Genomic DNA, 18,990 nt, shown 5'->3' with positions numbered 1-18,990 from the left:
TCCAAAACACCCACAATGCAATTCTCCAAACCTGCCCTGTGCAATGGGGCAACCACAGCCTCACCCAGCTGTGGGGCACTTGGAACGTGACTAGTCCAAGTTCAAAGGTGCTACATGTGTAAGGTATAGAACAGACATCAAGGACTTAGTGCCAAAAAAGAATGCAAATATCTCATTAATGACTTACTTTATACAGACTACATGTTGAAATGAGAACACTTTTAATATACTGAGTTAAAAAAAATGTGATCAAAGTTGATTTCCATTGTTCTTTTTTATGTTTTCTTCATATGGCTTCTAAAAGATTTTCAACTGTGTTATTAAATCATAACAATATATTACATGAGGAGCACATTAGTTTCTATTGGGCAGCGCAGCCCTGACCTCACTTAGCAACCCTTCAGCCCCCGTGGGGACACTGGCGGTGGCATCCTATGCCTACGTGTCCACTGTCTCAGCAGAGACTTCTGACCAAGGCCAGCTGCTCATGGGGAAACCACAATGCCACCAAGCCACCCTGCCGCCCCAAAGCCCACCTGTGATGCTCGTGACGCAGGAGTTTAGGGTAGGGGTTGCCATCTTGTTACAGGACAAGGTGGTGACGTTGATGTCATACGAGGTAGAGAAATTCAAATGTGTGACTTCCGTCCAGTACTCAGTGCCAGCCTCCTCCAGGGGGCAGCCCTCCAGGTGTGTCTCGTTCCTCCAGTCTCCTCTGCTGACCTCCACCTGGAAGCCCATACTGGTGCCAGCAGGGCAGGCCCACCTTAGAACCAAGGTCGGCGTTTTGGGGACCACTTCACACTGGACTGAGGCTACTGGGGCCGGATCTGCAAAGCAAGCACAGCTCCACGTGAGACTCTGGGGCTTCCGCCTTTGCCAACACAGACACTTGGGGAGCAGTAGAATCCCGGCCCATCCATGCTGAGGGGGCAAGCATGTAGTGAGGCAGAAGAGGCAGAGGATGACCTTGAATCGGGCATTACTAAACCAAGTGACCTTGGATCCCGCAAGTAACTGCTCTGAGCCTCGGCTGCAGAACTCTGAGGATTACATGGAACGAAGGCTGTCAGTCTCCAAGCCGGAAGGGAACAGGGCTTCGTGAGAGGTGGCTCTGTCATAACAGTGCAGTGATGGAAGCCACCCAAATACTAATAACCAGAGTCTAGACCAGGTGGGATGGAGCCCAAGTCACCAAAGGTGACTCAAGGCTGCAGGAATTTCTTTCACTACTCCATGTGAAAGGTCAGAGGTCACGGAGGTGCCAGCTCCTACACTCTCAGGGAGGCTGATCCAATGAGTCTCCCGCCTTCCAAATCAGCCTGAACACACCTGAATGGCTTGGTCTAAAGAATGGAAGGTGTGGGTGCAAAAAGAGTGGAGAATAAGAGGGTCTCTGGGCCACAGTCAGAGCTGTGAAGTCCTCGTAACCATCTGCAAAACAGTCTCTGGGCTACTCTCTGGAAGCTCCCTCTGCTGACCACAGGGCTCCCCTTCTCTCCACCACACCTTTTGCAGTGAGAGATAAGGACCAAGAAAGGTGAGAAGCTGAGCATCCATTTTAACAACTTCCTTTGCATCTGCTTTGTGGAAAAGCCAAACTATACCTTACAGTCTAGACATCATCCATATCCCAGCCCTTCCCTCTGGGGCTGGACTGTCAAACTTGTTTTCACCGGGGGCCACATTAGCCTCAGTTGCTTTGAAAGGGCCGAATGTAATTTCAACTCCTTAACAGTTAAGAAGCAGTTACATTTACACAGTCCTAAAATTATTTCAGCCCTTTGAAAACAACCGTGAGGCTGATGTGGCCCCCAATGAAAATGAGATTGACGACCCTGCTCTGGGTCCTCACCACCCACCCCTCACCCTCTTGCTCCTGTGGACCCATTCCTGCCCCCCTGGCCTCCCACTCCTCCTTCAGCACTGCAGGCACCCGCCAGCCTCAGGGCCTTTGCACTGGCTGCTGCTCTGCCTGTAAAGCTCTGTGCTCTGAAGTCACACAGCTGGCTTTCTACTTCCTTCAGATCTTTGCTCAAAAGTCACCTTTTCCCTGAAGCCTTCCCTGGGCACCCTCAACAAACAGCTACTCTCTTCCTTGGTTTTTTCCCCTCTCCATGGCAGTAATCATCAAGCTACTAACTATTTATCTTGTTTATTATGTCTTCCCCTGCAGAATAAAAGTTCCAGGAAGGCTGGGACTTATCTGAGTCATTTTAAAGTGCCTGGCATACAGTCAGTGCTCAGTAAATATTTGTGGGATGAGTAAATGATGAAGGCAACAGGACAGCACTAAGAAGCTAACAGGATGTCTGACAGTTCAGTGTCTATTGTGGCAAACCACACAAAAGCTGACAAACCAAAGTCTGGGGCAGACCTCCCTGCAAGGCCCCCACCAGAAGAAGTCCCAGAAGCATCTGGGGCTACTCACCTGTACAGAATGACTGCCAGCCAGGTTCCAGTGACTCGGTGCCTTCCCCCACCTGGGCGAAGATCTGTATGGTGTACCCTGAGCCAGGTATTAAATCGGGGACTGTAGCACCAGTGACGCCAATGCCTGTGACTACCTCAGTGGCATTGCTGGAATTGCCTTCCCTCTCGACGAGAAGGCGGTAGGTGTAGTTGGGAGAGGCCTTGTCGGAGTTCTGCCAGCGGATGGCTGCTGCGGTGGTGTTGGTGCTGATCTCAACACGGAACACGGTGCTGGGCCCTTAGTGGAAAAAAAATTAATATAAAAAATAAAAGCACAGGTAAGCCCGAATGCCAAGAGTTAGCCTGAATGCCTTTTATGGACTGCATCTACAAATAGCCTGACTATTTGTACAAAGAACAAATAAATCTAATATTTGCTGACTCGACTGATGAAAGGTGTCTCAAAAAGGCATTCAGAAAATTACTGTACAGATTAAATTCTCAGAATAATAAAGTTCGTTGTACTTTTTTAATTTTTATTTATTTATTTCAGTTTCTCTTTTTTCTTTTTTTTTAAATTTTATTTAGTTATTTTTTCAAGTAGAGTTTTTTTGTCTATTTCTCCCATCACAGCCCCCGCCGCCCCGTGCTCTCCACCTCCCTCCCATTCCCACCCCCCTTAGTTCTCGTCCCTGCGTCCTTCCTATTCAATTTACAATAGCCAAGAGTTGGAAGCAACCTAGGTGCCCATCAGTAAATGAATGGATCAAAAAATTGTGGTACATATACACAGTGGAATTCTATTCTATGTTGTGCTTCTTTTAACACTTCAAAGGTATCTTCAAGTTTCAAGATATACTTTCTTATCTGTTTCTGAAGTCTGAGTAATGAAAGAGAAAACGTGTACTGAAAAGACAGTATAAGCTACCATCTCTACCATACGTTTACTGGGACTGACTGAGGGCAAAGGCCCTCCCTCACTGCCACATACAAAGCTCATCCTAAGCAGAATCTCCCCACACCAACAGGACCCAAAGGAGACTCTGCTTCTGTCTGGGTCCCCAAGGAATGACTGAGACAGTGTATGTTTCCCATGCTTATGGGACCACTTCCTGCTTCTCAGGACAAGTCCAAGTCCACAAGGCTCAGCACCAGTGCCCGGTGAGAAGAGCAGAACCTCTGCCGAGGCCGGTATTTTCAGCATAAGTCGTTTCACATTTGACCTGGAGCCCAGAAACAAGGGCCCCTGAGCCAATGCCTCCTTCCCACCCTCCAAGTGAAAGTCAAGGAGAACATTCCCTTAAGAGGGCCTCCTACGACACTCACGTGTGTACTGTGCAATGGAGCTGGGGCGCCCCGGGACGCCTTGCACTTCTGGAACAATTGTGATGTTATACAAGGTGCCCGGGACCAGGCCCCTGAAAGTGAAGGCTCTGTGAGAACTGTTGGTCTGCTCAGCACTGTGCTCAGACCTCAGGTCGAGGTGGTAGATGTAGTCGGAGGCGTTGTCTACACTCTGCCACTCCAGCTGTATCTCGGCTGTGGTGACGTGGGTCACACGGATGTCACACACTCCACTGGAGCCTGGTCGGAGAAGAGGAAGGAGGATGGAAGTCTGTTAATGACCATCGTGACCTCCAGCTTTACTTCACAGTGTCTGTCAACAGGACTTGCTCTTTGGTCATCAAAGTCTCAAATGAGCTCATGAAGGGCAAACTCCAAAACCTAGTTGAGACGCATGCGCTCTCGATTCTTTCAAGAATTGTGGCTCCCTCCTAACACAGAGAAACTTGTGACTCAGAAGGCTGCGGCTATTGGGCAACTGGTGATTGGCAGCTTCATCACGACAATGCACCCATTCACTCGTCATGTCTCCTGCATAGTTTTTCGGCCAAACATCAAATCACCCAGGTGACTCAGGCTTGCTACAGCCCAGATTTGGCACCTTGCCACTTCTGCCTTTTCCCCAAACTAAAACCACCTTTGAAAGGGAAGAGGTTTCAGATCATTGATGATTTTCAGGAAAATACAACAGGGCAGCAGGTGGTGACTGAGAGAACTACGTGAGGTCCCAAGGTGCCTGCTCTGATGGGGACTGAGACATTATTGTCCTATGTACAATGTTTCTTGTATCTTGTATCTTCTTCAGTGAATGTCTATTTTTCACAGTGCGTGGCTTGAGACTTTCTGGACAGACTGTCACATGTTACTGTTAAGACTCCATCTCAACAAGTCTAATCTAAAATTCGGATTTAAAACAGGGAGCTACTGCACTTCACCTGAGGGATGCATTTAAGCAGTTCCCCTCTTCTGGGAGCAGATCTTCCAACTGACTGTCAGCCCTCAACCCAACCAATAGCATTGAAGGGACCTGCACACAGAGAATCTGAGAAGCCCCACTGGTTCCACGTGTGGCTCAAGGACTGAGTCTCCTGTCTGCATGCTTCCTCTCTGTATGAAAAGTTCCAGCTCTCTCACAGTCAAAGATCAAGAAATCCGGTGTGTTTTCCAAACTTTCCAACATGTCCGACTTCAAATTTTGAAAATAGTGATGAACCATTAAATTGTTTTCATAAAATGCCCTTATCAATATCAATTCGCTTTCTAGAACTAACAGTACTACTGCATCCCAACACTGTCTACGAAAAACCATCAGTAACCCATCTGCCCAATGGTGAAAGAGCAGTTAAATAACTTACAGCACATGCAGGCCAGTGGTTCTTAAAAATCTGGATCTCGGACTTAACCTACCTAAACATTAGTAAGGCTCTCAGAGAAATTTGGGTCAAGGAAGGTATATTTATATTTATTGTGTTAAAAATTAAAAATGAGGAAATTTTTTGCCCTGGCTGGTGTAGCTCAGTGGAGTGAGCATAGACCTGTGAATCAAAGGGTCGCTGGTTTGATTCCCAGTCAGGGCACATGCCTGAGTTGTGGGCCAGGTCCCCAGTAGGGGGTGTGTGAGAGGCAACCACATATTGATGTTTCTCTCTCTCTTTCTCCTTTCCTTCCCCTCTAAGAGTAAATAAATAAAATCTTTAAAAATATATAAAAATGAGGAAATTTTTAAAACATAAGACTGTACAAACTGTCGGAGCGATGGGGTCATCCTGTGTCATGGGGCATCTGGAAAATTCCACTGAACCCTCTTCATGAGAGGGTGGGAGTGACAAGGGCAAACAACACCTGTGTTGTGATAATAATACCCCCAAACTCTCTGACTGAATCTAGGAGACTCCAGAGATCACACTGAAAACCACTGATCTGGCCCAGGGTCAACAAATCTTCTCCATAAGGCCACGGAATACATATTTTAGGCTTCGTGGGACATATACATTCATATTCTCTATTGCAATTACACATTTATAGCACAAAGAAAGCCATAGACAGTATATAAATAAATAAGCATGGTTGTGTTTCCATAAACTATCTACAGCAACAGGCAGTTGGCCGGGTCTGGCCTGTGGGCCGTTATTATCTGTGGACGCCAGATCTAGACCATGGAATGCCAGGAAGGTATGAAAACTATCCTGTAGAAATCCAGAGTATTCATACTGACAGAGGGGAACGCTTACAGCAAGATGGTATGTGGGGGCGGGGGGAAGCCGATTATACAACCTCAGGTATACATTTTGTCCAAGAAAAAACACATAGGTGTGGACGTGTGTGTGGATGTGTGCCTACGTGTATCATTAGATTATAAATCATCCTACATCAAAAGTTACCAGTGACTACCTCTGATCAATGGTTTATATGTGATTTTCTTGTTTTTCTTGCCTGTATTTTATAGAACTGATATGCATTACTGTTGTTGTAAGGTGTTTTTTGTTTTTAAGACTTTTTAGATAATTAAAAGAAAAGCAATATTTGGAAAACCTGACATTTATAAATTATCCTGATTTCCTTTGAGAAACATCACTGTCTCGCAGAAAACGCAGCCTCTTCACTTACCAGTTGTACTGCAAATGTTTTGGGAATCCCCTTCAGTCCCATTTCGTCCTAGTGGGACTATTTCAAAACAGTACTTGGTGCCGGGGTATAAGTCACCAATGAAAATGCTGCTTTGGTTGGTTGTTTGCGTCTGAAGTTTTGCAGCTCCGTCCTGCCTGGTCAGTATCTTAAAGGAATCCGAGTCTTTGCTGCTCCAAGCTAAGCCAATACTCCTGGTGTTGACGGCCGTGACTCGGAAGTCGGACACTGGAGCAGGACCTGCGGGAAAAGGTGAAGACCTAGACAAGAATCTCCCTCCAGGCGACAAGGGGGACTGAACCTCGCCAAATGTCTACACCAAGATTCAGTGACACCTGACCTCCTCTCTTTTCCTCTTCCTTGTCCTGTCACCTACAACACAGACCTGCTCAGAAAGCGGTACTTTGGCCACTGCGAGAACACTTGGCTACAAGAGTGCAGAAACTGTTAGCTCGGGTTATTCAAAGCCATTCACAGGAAATGGGAGGCGGTGTGAACCCCGAGGTAAGGGTTCAGGGCCCGGAGTAGGACCTTGGGGTGGCCAGTGTGCTTCCAGGGAAGGAGCAGACATTCGGGTAAAGCACTCTTGTGGGAGCAGCCCTGGGTCCAGAGCCAGGCACCCGGGGTTCAGGTCCCCCCTCCAGCACTGGCTAGCTCTGGGCACACCGTTCGGGCATGCTGAGGCATGGTTTTCTCACCTGTGACACAGGCATCCCAGTGCCGACCCCAGGAACCACTGTCCACTAGTATAGTGGACAGTACTATTACTAGTCCACTACTGGTGCACCATTACTGGTTTAAGTTATTGGACCTTCTTCAGAACAAACAGCTTGTAATAGGCTGCCTCCCATCTTTAAGGGACAGTTAAGCAAACAAGGGATGAGACACAGCTGTGCCCTGCCTCGTTATAATGTCAGCATCTTAAGCACAAAAAAAGCATGAATATCCAGGTTCTTTATGTCTCCTTGTGGCAAATCACTCCAGGCCCCTCCCACACTAGAACAGTCTTTAGAAGCACAGGCTGGCGCTGACACACCCCCAGCTGCTTGATTCCACCTCTGTCACTCACCAGGTGTGACACCTGCCTACAACACCTCTCTCAGCCTTGGCCCCCTAGTCCATAAAGCAGCTAATGCCAACCAGGTGACAGGGCTGTGAAGAGACAGATCAGAGAAAGGCCGTCACACCACTCTGGGCGTGAGCCAGGGTCAGTCTGTGATGGCCGTTACTGCATCCAGATCCTGAAGGAGTGAAGCCCAGTGACTCACACACTCAGACGGGCTTCCCTGGAGGGTGAGGACAGAGCCTTGTATCTGGGCCTGGCCCGGGGCAGGCAGGCAGGAAGGAAAGGCTAGCAAGCAATGCGTGAACTCACGGGTGTACACTTGGAGGAAGCCCGGTATGCACTCAGAACCATCCTGGAAGGAAGGACACACTGTGATGTTGTAGAAAGTATTCGGGCTGAGTTCAGTGAGGACAGTCTGAGTCTCATTGACGGTGAGGTTGAAGAGCTCGGTGTCCCCGACAACTTTTACATTGTAGGTGTAGAGCAAGCACGACCCATTATCATTCATTTTCCATGTCAGGGTCATGCTTGTGGCACTGATGTTGGCAGCTTCGAGGTCCAAAACCTGAAAGGAATCTGTGAAGACACAAAAGGAGTTCACAACAACCAGAATGGCCAAGCCAGAGAGAGAGAGAGAGAGAGAGAGAGAAGCTGTCATCAGGGCATGTTGTCTAGTCTAAGAAACACTCTCGGTGATGGTTCCTTCCTATCTCATTTAACCACAACTCGCACAAATGTATGGGGGTCCCAGCAAAAGCCAGGCATCTTCTTCTATGAAGAAACAACCTGGCCAATTGCAGCTGCATAGTTGCTCTTTGTTCTTCTTGTGACATGGTGGACTCCTCAGTGGGCAGCTGACCATGCATTACCTGTGCAGCACCCAACCCCCTCTTCTGAATGGCACCCCACAGCCCCTTGGTGGGAGGAAGTACCTGCCACCCACGTAGAAGCTGGGGGGACAGTGTCTCCTATGCCCAGCACAGAAATCCAGAAAGCAGGTTTGTGACACCCTCTCCATTTCAGGACTTTGAATCCTGAGAGAGAGCCAGATCCAGTGTGGTGCAGCACCGCCCCCCGCCCCCCGAGTTTCCTGGATGCTAATCTGTTTTCTGTCCTTGGTCTTCCAGCCCCCACCCCATGCCCCCTCTTCTGGGGGCCTATGACCACCATTCAGAATAGACGTACTTTGGGATAATATAACCAGAGTCAGGTCAGGCTGCCTGCAGCCAAGCCCCCAGGAAGTACAAGCAGTGTTTGCCCCTGACCCCACAGAGCCTGCCGTGTGCCTTTCCAAGGACGTGTGTGTCCGTTCCCCGTCTATATGGGAATTCCCTGAGGGCGGGGGCTGTGTAGTTCTTTGCTCCCTCATCAGCATCAGTCCAAACAGCCTTTAAGTACTGGTCAACTTACGGAGGGGGCGTGCTGCTAAAAAATAGAGGTAGAGACCAGCCACTCGCACATGCAATAAGCTTCAATGGTAAGATCAGTGTGCTTTCCAAGGTCAGGACAAAGGACGAAACTCATCCTCTTATCTCAGGGGCAAAATACTTAACCAACATTGACAAAATGAATATCGGTTTATAAGAGAAGAGCGTGACACCAGCTTGTCTCATCGGTTCACAGGCAGAGACAGGACAGAAAAGCAGGAGGCAGTGCCCTGGGTCTGCACCCGGGGGCTGCTTGCTCCCTGTGCTTTATCGAACTCAGTGAAAGAAGAGTCTTGGCCACAGAGTTAAGAACCTCAGTGGGTCTGCTCTGTCCAAAATCTCTTCCAGAAAACTCCATCTGACAATAAAGCTACTTGTGAAGCAAGAGCTAACTCAGAAGCAGAATCACAGAGGACATAACTTTGAGCTAGAAATCCTGGCTGACGCCATTCTATGAAGTCCAACATACCTGTCCTGAATTCTGTGACCATGGGCTGTCCCTCTGTGCCATCCTCTGCTTGAGAATAAACAGTGGCCTTGTACCATGTGCCAGACTTTAACCCAAGAAGCAGGACTTCCGTTTTATTGGCCGGAAAAGTAGAGGGTTGTCTGCTAGGATCGAGTTGGCATTTGCTCCCAGGGGCAGTCCCAGCCATGCCCCCTGTGCCGGTGGCATCTGTTTCAAACACAAAAGGCAAAGACATTAACTGCAACAGAAGCACAACCCTGTCTTCTCTCAGTCCACACAGTTGGTATTCCAGAAGCATCTGTTGCCCTCCTCCCCCAGACCAGCCTGAAAAGGCCCCGATCCAGGGCAGGTATTTTACTCTGCACTGCTGTCCCAAGAAGCACCACAGATATTTGCGCTTCCCTTTCAAACTCATCTATTTGCATCTCTCTCCCTTCATTCAGGAAATCATCCAAGACCAGCTGTGGGCTTCCAGGGACAGCCACAAGATTCAAACGTGGCTCAACAGACCCCGTTTGAAGACTTGTTCCCCTGGACCGACCCCTGTTCATAGGGAGTGAACCCGCTGCTGGCCGTCTCCCCTTGAGTTGGGTGGAGGGAGCCACTCTGAGAACAACGCTGACAAAAAGGAAGAAGACGTGAGCGTCACCCTGTCCCCTTCTCTAAGCCCTGGCTGCCCGTGGCAGGGAAATATTATGAGCCAGTCAGTTGCTCTTCTAGTCTCAGCTTCGGAAAGTCTGGTTTCTGTCACCTGCAATCAGGGATCCCAGCACCCACGTTGTAGCTCTGTTTTCTTACGTGTAAAATGGGGATGAAACACTTGTTCTTCTCGAGTCACAGAGTTCCCCAGAAAATGCTGAAATCTGCAATGACTACTCCACTGTCACTGCGAGAGACGCCTGCTAGAGCTGCCTAACGCGTCCCTTTATTCGGGGCGTGTGGAATGTTCTGCCGATGGCCCTACTTGGGTTAACACATCTGTTATTTGTTCACCTGAAAGTCTGTAAAGCTACCCAGGCCAGCTACTTTTCTGAATGCCAGATTCCCAGAAGTTTCAACCCCCCTCCCCTTGCCCCGCTGAGCCCCAATATGCCAACCCGTAAAATAAAAACATTTTTTCCTCCTTCCTCATACAGGGGTGGGGTCAAACTAAAACGTGTAGGAGGAGTCCTCTACAAAAATCTAAAACTCCATACAAATATAAGAACAATATTTTTAAGAAGCATGCAGTTACCGAAAGGCAAAACCAGCAAGCAGATGAGAAGCACACTCTTGTAACTCACCTGAGCCACGTCCTCCAGCCACGGAGTCTGTCTGCATCTTCTCTGATTCTGAAACACATCGGGCCTCATAGATAGACCCTGACTTGATTGTAGTATTGACTATTAAGTTTGGATCCAACTCCTTGTGGCTTCCCTGGTCTTCAAGGAGAATCCGGCAGGTGGTGTTGCCAACACCAGTCTCCCAGGTGAGAGCAACTTTCACCACCCCCTTGAAGGCGACGCAGAGACGAGAAACTGGAAGCGGCTCTGTTTGAAAAAACAGACAATGGGCACCGATGGATGAGATACGTGTAACCGCTTTTCATTCAGGATGACTGGGGACATTGGCGTCTCAATATCGCCCACTAAAAATACTTCCTTCATATCAGCGTCTGGTACACTTCGATCACGTCACAGAAGGAAAAAACATATGTCATATGCAGAAAAGAGGAAAAGAAAAACTCTTAAAGCCAAAACTTTTCAGGGTCGGTGCTGTCCTCCGAGACAGCGAAGCGACAGCGATGTGACCCTCTTCTAAACAGCAGCCCTTCATCACACCTGCTGTGGACATCGGGAACGGAGCTTCAAGCCAAGTGACTGCTTGCTGTGCCTAAAGGTCTCGAGTCGAGACAATACAGGTAATTGTACCTGTACTGGGGCTCCTGCCTTAAGCAGGTTGCAGACAGACAGAGCGGAAACTGCCTGACGTCTGCAGGTGACGGGACTTGAAGACAGCAGTCTAGACGACAGCCAGGCTCCACCCAGCTCTGTGGTGAGCTGGTCCGCTCTGTGGTCCTATTCTTCATATCGAATGTTTCTGAGGCAAGAGTTTCTAAATGAGGTCACTCGTATGCTTTTGGTTTGTTTTTTTTTAATAGAACACCAATCCAGTAGATGGCTCAGTGAGCCTGGTGACCTGGTTATGAACGACACTGTACCACAGGGGTTCCCACCACTTGTAACTCTGGGGACCTCACAAGAAACAACTTCTCAGCTTTCTAGTCTCTTCCACTATAGTTCTCAGGGTTACTGTGAGGACAAAATTAAGGTTATGGCTGCTGTGGCTCAGTGGGCTGAGCATTGGCCTGCGAACCAAGAGGTCACCAACCAGTTCAATTCCCAGTCACGGCACATGCCTGGGTTACAGGCCTGGTCCCCAGTTCAGGGTGCATGAGAGGCAAGTAATCAATGTTTCTCTCCCTCCCTTCCCACTCTCTAAAAATAAATAAAATCTTCCAAACCAAAATTAAGGACAGCTAAGCACACAATACGTGTCCAGTAAGCAGTAACAGATGAGCACAGCCTTGTCCTCAGGGGCCGTGAGGTAGAGGTGAGGGCCCTCAGCTCCTGGCCAGATGCCTCCTGCCACCTCGAGGCCTCGCCCTTCCCATCGTCACCCATCCTCCAGCCCCTTGTCCCCATCGCCATCTCTAAATTCTGTCTTCTTTTCCCCACTTAATTCTTCTCTATCTCCTTTTCCTCTCTTTCACAACAGAACACGGCAAAGCCTTATTGAGTGCAGGGTCTTCCCTCTAAAACTGTGCCCAGAGGAGCTCCAGATTGTTTTGGGGAGGTCCCCGAGACACCGCACCCCTCAGCTCTTCTCCCTCCAGTTCTTTTTATTCACTGAGCTTCTGGGAAAGATTTTGCTTGAAGAAGTTGTTTCCTGGCTGGGAAAAAAAGTTGAAGATGCCCGGTCTAGTGTTTGCCAGCTCCGTGTGCAGAGGACACTGGCCCCTGTAGGCGGTCACTCCAAGCCGTGGGCTCCAAGCGGCGAGGCTCATGGCCTTCACCAGGCGAGGAGATCCCGCCCCAGTCGAAACAACAGTGGGCCTCGTTCTTGAACGTTTGTTTTTTCTCAGCTTAAAAAGGGCTCCTCATCTTTTCTATATATATTTTTTTTGGGGGTTCTTTTCAGCTTTAAAAAGAAAAGAGCTAAATTTGCAGCTGTAACAGGGGACCCAGGATATTGACATCTAAGCTAAATAAAAATCAAACTTAATACAAAGCTAAGCTTAGTCAAACGTCACTGGGCTCCTTGATTTGAAACATGCTTTCCTCTATAAAATATACCAAAACCTCAACCCCAAGGAAATCTCCTGGAGATATAAACTCAATATAAAGTCAGCATCAGCTTTCCTGGGGAGCTGGGAAGGAGCCTTGTAATTACTGACACATCAGAACACATGTCTGATGGGGTCTCTGCCCCCAGGGCTTAGCATAAAAGTGTTAACCAATAGTAACAAAAGATTTTTACAACTAAACAGATGGAATTAGTTAAAACATCCCCAAACACCAAGGGCCTTAATGCTGAAGCATCAGGCCACCTGAATGCCTGGACCTGAAACAATACAGAACCTCTTCTCCTCTTCGCAGTGAATGAAAACTTCTCTCTTTTCAACAGGCAACTTGAATGGACGAAGCCCTAGGCTACGGGGCAAGAAGGAGTGGTCCAGGGTCATCCCCGGGAGCTGGTCCGCTCACCTGTAGTGAAAGTTACGACTGCGGTGTCTCTCTCAGTCCCGTCTGTTCCTGAAGTGATGGAGAAGTTATACAAAGTTGCTGGACTTAAGTGTGTGATGTTGATGCCGCTTTCACTTGGCACATAACTCAGCTGCCCGTTCTCACTCTGTACTTTATACTCAGAAGCATTTCGGCCGCCGTTTTTCCATTTCAGACTCACACTGGTTGGACTTTTGGAAGCAACTTCAATGCCATACACAGGATGGGGTTTTATTTTAACATTGTTTCCGAAGAAAAAGAAAAGAAAAAATTACATTAGCAGAAGAAATGTAAGAGCCAAGCCTGACCTGCACATCTACTTTCCAGAAGTGAATTCTGCAGCACAGGACTTCACTTCTCTTTACATCGTCTCCTGCAATTCCCTCCGCCAAGACATTTAGCTACCTACACATGTGTGTTTGTGAACCAAAAGGCTTTAAAACAGAGACGAAAGTGGTAGAGGTTGGCCACGCTGGCTGTGACCTGAACAAGGGGACATCTCTACAGAAGCAGGGACAAACCGAGACCAAAGATGCAAAGGGAGCGTGACTCCCAACTCTCAGAAAACAGCCACGTTCAGAGAGGCACCCCACAGTGCAGAAGCATCTGACCACTTGTTTGTCAAACCCTGGGATCAGGAGGAAGCTCCATAATTTCCAGGCATGAAGATGACAAGGGACAGAATAACGTATTAGGGGAAAGAACTGGCCTTGGAGTGCAGACCCAGACATAGCTGGGTGGCCTGGAGTGGGTCCCGTCACACCTCTCAGCCTCAGGTTCCTGTGGAGACGGCTCCAATATACTGCCTTAACCGTAAAGGGCGATTATTATGGTGCCCTGACGTGGTAAACACAGCCCCTGGACTAGGACGTTTTAAAATCTGGGTCTGGAGTCTAATCTTGCTAGTCACCAGTCATGTGATCTTCTTCAAAGTCTTCTCCCCTCACTGAACCTCACATTCACCGTCTGTCCACTTGTGGATTAAAACCATGCACGCGATTGTGGCTATTAACAGTGACTGAGACTGCAGAGTGGATGCCCTCTCACCGCAGTCACGGCCAAGGAGGGCCGACCGGCAACAGAAGAGAAAGCACAGCAATGAGGCCCTTCTTCTCAAGAACCTGGGGACTGACCCCAGAAGAGAAAGAGATGGTACTGTGAACACCACCTGGGCATGCACATGACCTCCAAATGCCAGATTGGAGAGTGTGCCTAACCAGGTACTGGACTGGTACACGAGATGCAATCATTTGAGTCCATGGAAAGAGGCAGGAGAGGAAACGAGAAAGAAAAAAGGAACAATCAGGGAAGAGTCTCGTGGCTCACAGTGCAAGAGACTTCATGCCAGGAAACCCCTGAGACTTGAGCTTCCTGCTGATAGAGTGACAGGGTCATAGCAGCACGGGTGGCAGGTTATCGCTGGAGTGACAATGACGATCGATGCTGCTGACGGGGAGGGGCTGACACAACAAGAACCGCAGTCACGGTGGGGGAGGCGGCGAGGAGAGCAGGCCTCTTTGGGACCATGTTCCAGGCTCTGCACCAGGTGCCGTGCACGCGTGCGTTTGCTCATTGCTGCCTCACGACAAGTGCACAGAGAAGGCTATCACACTATTTTCACAAAGGAGAAACGTGTTGAGAACTCAGTTTTACCGCGTCGTGCAGGGATTCTGAGAAGGTTTCAGAAAAGCAGGTGCTTAAGTTTCAATATTTCAGAAAATAAAGCATGTTTTAAAATACGTTTTTATGGGGATGGCTGGGGTAGGGGGGAGTGGTGGAGGAAAATGGAGACAACTATACTGGAACAACAGTAAAAAATGTGAAGAAAAATAAAAATAAAAATAAAAAATGTTTAGTTGCTGTTGTTGTTTTTAATGCAGATGCAGACACTGAGGTCTATGAGGACTAGTGACTTGCCCAGGGTCACAGAGCTAGAAACCAACAGGGCCAGGAAGCCAGCCAGGGGCTCTGACCCTACACCTGTGCTCCTAGCTGCTCGGCACAGTAGGCAGAGCCTCGGTCACCCACCAGGCAGAGCGAGGGCTAGGGCAGCTCGCGGAGCAGCCAGGGTGCCTTCAGCCAGGCACCGGGGCCTGGGGTGGGGAGAAGAGTGATGAGAGAAACTGCTTTTCACTGTGGGAGCTCAAACACGCTGCCGAAAGGAAGACATTTACATTCTCTAAACCCCACAAATGGTCCCAAAAGAAGAGTCCTGCTCACTTGTCCACACTGGGTCGAGGCTCTTCTCATTCACTGAGAGGTTCCCGTGACTCTGGCTGCCCCAGTCAGTCGGAGTGCGTGCTGAATAGTTTCCCGGCAGCTCACTAGGAAGAGTCTCATTGGTTGTAGACAGGACCATCACCGGGCTGCAGGACAGGTCTAGAATTTAGGAAAGAAACACAAAACGCAAACTAAGAAAACGGCACCTCCACCATATATTCGCTACACAACGCATTTTTATCATAATTTGTAAAATGTAAAATAGTTTCCTCATCTCCCCATCTCTCGCTTTAAAATATCGCCTCTACGGGCAGACATTTTCTTCTTTCGCACGTAGTATCGGCTTGTTGACCAAACTGATTAACGAGGCAGAAAAGGCAGCTGCAGGACTCTCCCCGTCGCGTGCACGAACCGTGCGAGGACTGTCATTAACAGATTCCTTCAGGAGAACCTTTCAGCAAGATCCGCCCCCTTCCCGTGGCACTCGGAGAGCACGCTAATCATTGCAGCTCTACGGTTCATGGACTTTGGGATTTTACCAATCTTGGGGGAAAAAAGTCCCCAAATTTTGAGGGCAGACAAAAAAGCTACCAATTTTTTCCATTTTTAAAAAAAACTGCCAACTCCTATTCTCTTTATTTCTTACTGAAACATTTCATCGCTCAAAAGAAATGATTAAGTGCATAATCCCAGACTAGGTAGCACTTGCAACTGGATATATTTAGCTTCATTAAAAACTTACTCTCCTATCCTTATTTTTCTCACTTGACTGTAGACTGGGAGGACTGCTGTGGACCAGCTCTAGTTGCCAAGTGGGATGCAGCCCTCCACATGGAAGGAAAACATACGAGCAGCTGTCTGGTTCTCTACAGGTTCTTCAAGCCTTGTGCACCATTTAAAAACTGCAGGGCAATGTAGCAACCCAAGAAAATACTTACGGGATCACAGCACATAATGTAAGTGTAAGTCATACTGCAACATCATTTCAACTAGGTTTTTTTTTTTAAACACCCATGGATGTAGGTTGGGAAATAAAGAATCACAGGAAATATTTTCTTTGTCCAGGTTGTACGCTTGATTGAATCCTATTTTTTTTCCACTAGCTGTTTTCTCCCCCACCCTACACCTAAAGCACAATTGGGGAAACTAAGCGAGTGCTCCCAAATTAGCACGTTCTGTGATTTTCACATTGCTGTTAATGTTGCTGTGTCCATCAGGGGGCAGTAGGGAACAAGAGTGGAGAGGGAAGTGGTACTCACCGTCACAGGCACTGTGGCACAAAATCTGTAACAGAAAAAGAAAACGGAAGTCAGCAGATTCACTCAGCCATGGAAAATGCAAATCAGAAATAAAGCAGCAGAGAATTTAATAATGGGGAGGGGCACTGAGAAACCCATTAAGCAAAGGCCTGCAGCCCGAGGCCGCGGTGTGGGGACACAGTGTGGGAACTCGGTGTTGGTTACAAACAATGGCTTCCCTGGGCTGTATGGAGGCTGCCTGGCGGTTGGCTTGCCAGAGTGTGTCCTCGCAGATACTTCCAACACTCCTTCCTGCCGCTGCATCTCGAATTGAGACAGAAGGAGCCAGAAACAAAGTCCCAATTCTCTGGCCAGAAAGAAGGGAAGGCAGGACCATGGCGGCCTTCCCCAGAGCCATATCCAGGTCTTGAGTGCAGAGGGGAAAGCCAGGTGAGGGGCAGAGGAAACCCACCGGCTTGGGATTTTCATTGTACAAAAATTCACCTTCTCCCTTCTACCAGTAGGTGGCAATAATCCTTCAAAAAAAAAAAACAAAAACCTATTGCATGCAGCTTTGGGAAGAATGAATGTTTGAAACAGAAGGACCTTAAAGATTGTTTAGTTGATAGCATCTCCATCTGCCATCTTTTGGCCCCTGGGGGCCCTCGGATATTCATCAGGATCCATAAATTATTTCCCCATGCTTAAAAGCCTAAGTTGTGGGCATTCTACTGTTTTGTAAGTATGCCTTTTAACGGTTAACAGGATTTTTCAAAGCTTCATCCTTGTGAACAGAAAAATAACCGAAAGGGACATTAGTGGGGGTGGGGTGGGGGGAGGAATGTCCTCCAGCCTCTCGTCACACTTAGAATAAAACTCAAACTCTGAGCCACAGCCTGTGGCCCTCGGACCTCCTCGCCCCATCATGCCCTCAGCTGTAGGAACTGGCTTCCCCCTCAGAGGCCTCACGGAGTTACTGCCTTCTCCGAAACACTCCACCCCGACCTTCCCGTGGCCTAAAGTGCCACCTCGTCGGAGAGTTCTTTTCCCACCAACCCGTGGAAATCGGGGCCGCTGCCTCCCCCATCCCATCGCTGGTGTGCTTGCTCCTCCGTTGCTGTCAGACTCCTCCGACACCAGAACAGAAACCTCGTCTGTGCCCTGTGCCAAGCACGGTGCACACAGTAGGCATTCAATCAATGCCACTGAAGGAAAGAATGGGCCTCTCGTTTTGCAGGGGAGGCAATCCCTAAGGTCCAAAGATGGGAAAAGACTAGAGCCCCAAGGTTCCACGGCAAGGCCAAGGCCGGCTGGGTCCAGGAGCCTGATTCTCCGGCCCAGCATCCCCTCCCCTTTGCATCCCCAGCCTTTGCACCTACTGAGCGGAGAAGACAGGACAACACCCATTCTCACCCTGAGGGTTAGGGAGACAGAAAGAAGGGCCTGCTCCCTGCCCCATACCTCAGAAGCCCAGGTACCAGCCCTTAAAGGAACCCATGACTCCTCCTCTCTCCCCTCACTGCCCACAGTGGGGGCCGAATCCTGCTGATTCTCCTATCCTACCTGCCCCCCACCCTGGAACTTCCATCCCCAGCACCCTCCACGCTCACACCCTCATTATCTCAGCCCTAACCTTTCTCAGCTCATCTTCCAGCCTCCAGCCCCTGCCCCGAGGTCCAAGCTGTGCCTCAGTCCACACAGTTCAGCATGGGTCGCAGGACAGAGGGACAAAAACAGTGAGTTGGTGACTAGACTAGCGGCTCAGGGCAGCAATTTGGGGGGTGGGGAGCAAAACTTGGAAAACATTAAACCTTTGTGGCCCAAATCCCACAAGATACCCAACATGGCAGACACTTGATAACACTGTTGGAAAGAACACAATCAGCGGAAAGCTCATCTGTCTAAAATGACTGACTCTAGGATGGCACATCCCAGGCCTGTGCAATGTTTCCATCTGCACACACATCTATGCACGGGAGTCCACCCCAATATTGCCGAAAGACACTCAAGTGCTGGGCCTCCCCTCCAACTGTTTACAAAAAAGTAAGGGAAATAAGATATGGGAATAAGTAATTCAGGGTAGGAAGCCCTAACAAGCCACTGAACAAGTACTCTTGGCCTGGAGCTAAAGCAGGAGCTCCAGGTAGAGGGAGCGAGGGGCAGGTGACCCAAACCGCAGCAGGACAGCCAGAGGGAGCCCCTGGGGTGGGTGCCGTGCACCAAGGGAAGTCAAAGCAGGGTGCACGTGAGGTCGAAGAGCGGCTGCACATTGCCATCTGTGTTCTCTACTGTCCTGGACTACGTCAAGGAGCTCTGTGTCCTCAAGATGCAAGTGTAAGAATCACCACCAGAGCAAGAGGCAAGTTTCCAGAGACGAAAATCACAGCTTGGACTCTATCTTCTCCATCCATGCACTACACGCAAC

General features: G+C 48.9%; 1 protein-coding gene across 3 annotated transcripts in view; it reads right to left on the bottom strand.

Annotated features, from left to right (window-relative positions):
• PTPRJ (protein tyrosine phosphatase receptor type J) overlaps nucleotides 1–18,990 on the bottom strand; it is a 142,306-nt gene that overhangs the window by 21,720 nt on the left and 101,596 nt on the right. For all 3 annotated transcript variants that reach the window (XM_037166113.2, XM_053673083.1, XM_053673084.1), the window contains exons 2-11: nucleotides 16,587–16,611; nucleotides 15,328–15,486; nucleotides 13,090–13,311; nucleotides 10,627–10,872; nucleotides 9,344–9,550; nucleotides 7,757–8,023; nucleotides 6,364–6,621; nucleotides 3,739–3,996; nucleotides 2,432–2,710; nucleotides 537–830 (exon numbers count right to left, since the gene is read on the bottom strand). In XM_037166113.2, the coding sequence (XP_037022008.2) occupies nucleotides 537–830; nucleotides 2,432–2,710; nucleotides 3,739–3,996; nucleotides 6,364–6,621; nucleotides 7,757–8,023; nucleotides 9,344–9,550; nucleotides 10,627–10,872; nucleotides 13,090–13,311; nucleotides 15,328–15,486; nucleotides 16,587–16,611 (2,215 nt within the window). The remainder of the gene's footprint in view (nucleotides 1–536; nucleotides 831–2,431; nucleotides 2,711–3,738; nucleotides 3,997–6,363; nucleotides 6,622–7,756; nucleotides 8,024–9,343; nucleotides 9,551–10,626; nucleotides 10,873–13,089; nucleotides 13,312–15,327; nucleotides 15,487–16,586; nucleotides 16,612–18,990) is intronic.

The sequence above is a fragment of the Artibeus jamaicensis genome, unplaced genomic scaffold (genome assembly GCF_021234435.1).
Source record: "Artibeus jamaicensis isolate MK-2021 breed Jamaican fruit bat unplaced genomic scaffold, CSHL_Jam_final contig_797, whole genome shotgun sequence".
Lineage (NCBI taxonomy): Eukaryota > Metazoa > Chordata > Mammalia > Chiroptera > Phyllostomidae > Artibeus > Artibeus jamaicensis.
This window is presented reverse-complemented; position numbering and strand designations above follow the sequence as displayed.